This window comes from Saprolegnia parasitica (assembly GCF_000151545.1).
Source record: "Saprolegnia parasitica CBS 223.65 unplaced genomic scaffold supercont2.503, whole genome shotgun sequence".
NCBI classification, from domain to species: domain Eukaryota; phylum Oomycota; class Saprolegniomycetes; order Saprolegniales; family Saprolegniaceae; genus Saprolegnia; species Saprolegnia parasitica.
The window spans coordinates 3,747-6,366 of NW_012156897.1; the positions used below are offsets into that span (position 1 = coordinate 3,747).

Below are 2,620 nucleotides of genomic sequence, written 5' to 3' on the forward strand. Positions count from 1 at the left end.
GGCCTCGCACCCGAGCCCGCGGCCGTCTGTGCACTTGGAGAACGTCTGCGCCGTGAGAATCGAGACCGAGTACCGCAGTGGTGTGATCGTGTACAGCCAGTGATAGCCCGACGGGATCTGGGACGCGGGTGGGGTGTAGCCGACAAACAAGACAAAGATCGAGTTGAAGAGGATGCCAGAAAGCGTCGCGACCTCGATCGACGGCATCAAGTACGCCATCAACTGGCCCATGTAGACGTTCATCAAGACCATGAGCGAGAGGTTGAGGCCGTAAAAGAGACACGCGCCGACCGACTCGTTCAAGCCGACGAACGGGTAGTAGATGATAGTAAACGCCAAGGTCGAGAGAAACACGTACGGGATCTCGGCCAGCGTCGACCCGACAAAGTACCACAGCGCGTTGTACGTCTGGGAGGCGCGCTCGCGGTAGAACGAGGCTCGTTCCTTACCCGCCAGCGGGATCACACTCGTAAAGGAAATGAGGCTGAGGAAGAAAGACGTGAGGAAGATCATGCCGACGCCGCCGGTCGCGCCCGAGAACGTCGTGTAGTCGACACCGCGGTAGACCAAACCAAAGAGGACGGCGAGGAAGACCGAGATGAAGATGCGCGTGTTGTTGTACGACGGCGTGCGCCAGTACATGCGGAAGAAGCGCTGCGTCACCATCTTGAACTGCGTCGACGACGACGCCGCACGCTTGTTGGCAAACGTCAGCTCGGGCAGCGACGGATGGACGTTGGCGTGAATCGCAAGCGCCTCGGCCAGCGACCGGCGCTCCTCCGACGCGTTGAAGATCTGTACATAGTCCTTTGGGTGCGCGTTCTTGGCCTCGACGCCGGCGCCAATCACCTCGAGCATCCACGTCGCGGGGTTGGCGTCGTCCGAGAGCGCCGGCGTGTCCGGGATCGACGTAAAGTACTCGATCAAATGGCTTGCTTTCGTGCCGAGGTCGCCAAAGAAGACGGTCTCGCCACCGCGCTTGAGAAGGAGGAGCGAGTCAAACATCTCAAAACACCTCGGCCGACGGCTGGTGGATCGTGCAGACGACGGTGCGACCCGTGGAGGCAATCTTGCGGATGCCCGTCATGATGATCTTGGCCGACCGAGCGTCGAGGCCGGACGTCGGCTCGTCGAGGAAAAGCACCGACGGCGCCGCCGCAAGCTCGACACCGATCGTCAGGCGCTTCATCTGCTCGACCGACGCGCCACGAATGATCTTGTCGCCGAGGGCCTGCATGTCGAGGAGCTCGAGGCACTCTTCCGCAAACGCCATCTTCTCGGCTGCCGGGATCTCGTCCGACTGACGCAGCATCGCACTAAACTGGAATGCCTCACGGAACGTCGCGCTCTCGCTGTGGATGTCCATCTGCTCGCAGTAGCCCGTCGACCGCCGAATCGCGAGGTCCGTGGCCGGGTACCCATTCAGAAGAATCTGACCTTCGATCTTGCCGCCCGTCTTGCGACCGGCAATGACGTCCATCAAGGTGGTCTTGCCCGCGCCGGACGAGCCCATGAGCGCCGTGATCGTACCCGGCAACGCAAAACCGTTGATACCCTTGAGCAACTGGAGGTCCGGCTCGCCCTTCGTTGGGTTGGGCACCGAGTACCAGAGGTCTTGAAAGGCCAGCGTCACGGGCGCAATCGGTCGCACCGAGACGGAGACGGCGATGACGTGGGCCGGTGTCTTGGGCGCCGCCATGTACACATCGTCGTCGGTCGCGTCGACGTCGACGACGGCTGTCGCAGGCGTCGCGTCAAACCGAATGTAGAGTAGTGCGAAGTACGAGAGGCCGAGAAACACAAAGTAGCTGCCGACCAGGTACAAGACGCCGTACCAGATCCAGATGCGGTCGGTCTTGAGGCCGTAAGTCTGGAGCATGACGTTGCCAAACGTGTTGCCTTTGACCTGCTTGTACGGGATGCCGTTGAAGACGTCGACTTGAAACGCAGCGGACGAGTACTGGTTGATGGCCAAGGCGCGGATGCACCACGAGAGCGGATCGATCCAGTAGAGCCAGATAAAGTAGTGTGGCATGTCCGACGATGCCATGACAAAGCCCGCAAATATGACAAACACCAAGATCGTCACCATGGACAGCGGCTGCGCGACGTTCAAGTCGGGCGACACGACGCCGATGAAGAAGAACCACGTCGAGAAGGCCAGGTTGACCAAAAAAGCAGCAGCAAGTAGACGACGAACGCGCCGACGTCCGAGACGAACCCCGTGACCCAGTACATGACCGAGCCGAACACGAGCGTCTCGAGCAGGCACAGCGGCAGCTGCGTGAGCGCGTGTGCCACAAGAAACGAGGACGTTCGGAAGAACTGCGCGCGCTCCTGCTTGTAAAAGATCTCACGCGCTTCGAGGATCGATGGCAGCATTGGAAACTGACCAAGGGCGAGGAAGAGCACAGCGACAAAGATGACGCCAAGCACCGTCACGACCTCGTCCGGCGCGACGTGGTAGTAGTTGGACGAGTACAAGAGACTCATGACGACGACCATGATCGCGCGGCTCCACAGGAATTCCCGGTTCCGCAAAAAGACTTTGGTTTGACGCTGGAAGAGCTGCCATGTGCTCGCCCCGAATGGCACGTGGTACGCCGGCAGCGCTGCGAGG

The 2,620-nt window shown here is 60.5% G+C and overlaps 1 protein-coding gene across 1 annotated transcript; it reads right to left on the reverse strand.

Annotated features, from left to right (window-relative positions):
• Positions 1-2,112: 2,112 nt before the first annotated feature.
• SPRG_17228 (hypothetical protein) lies at positions 2,113-2,505 on the reverse strand (the record flags this gene model as incomplete). The annotated part of the gene is made up of 2 exons (XM_012356555.1): positions 2,113-2,360; positions 2,394-2,505. The coding sequence occupies 2 exons, from the start codon at positions 2,503-2,505 to the stop codon at positions 2,113-2,115; spliced, it is 360 nt and encodes a 119-aa protein (XP_012211945.1).
• Between the last annotated feature and the right edge of the window lie 115 nt (positions 2,506-2,620).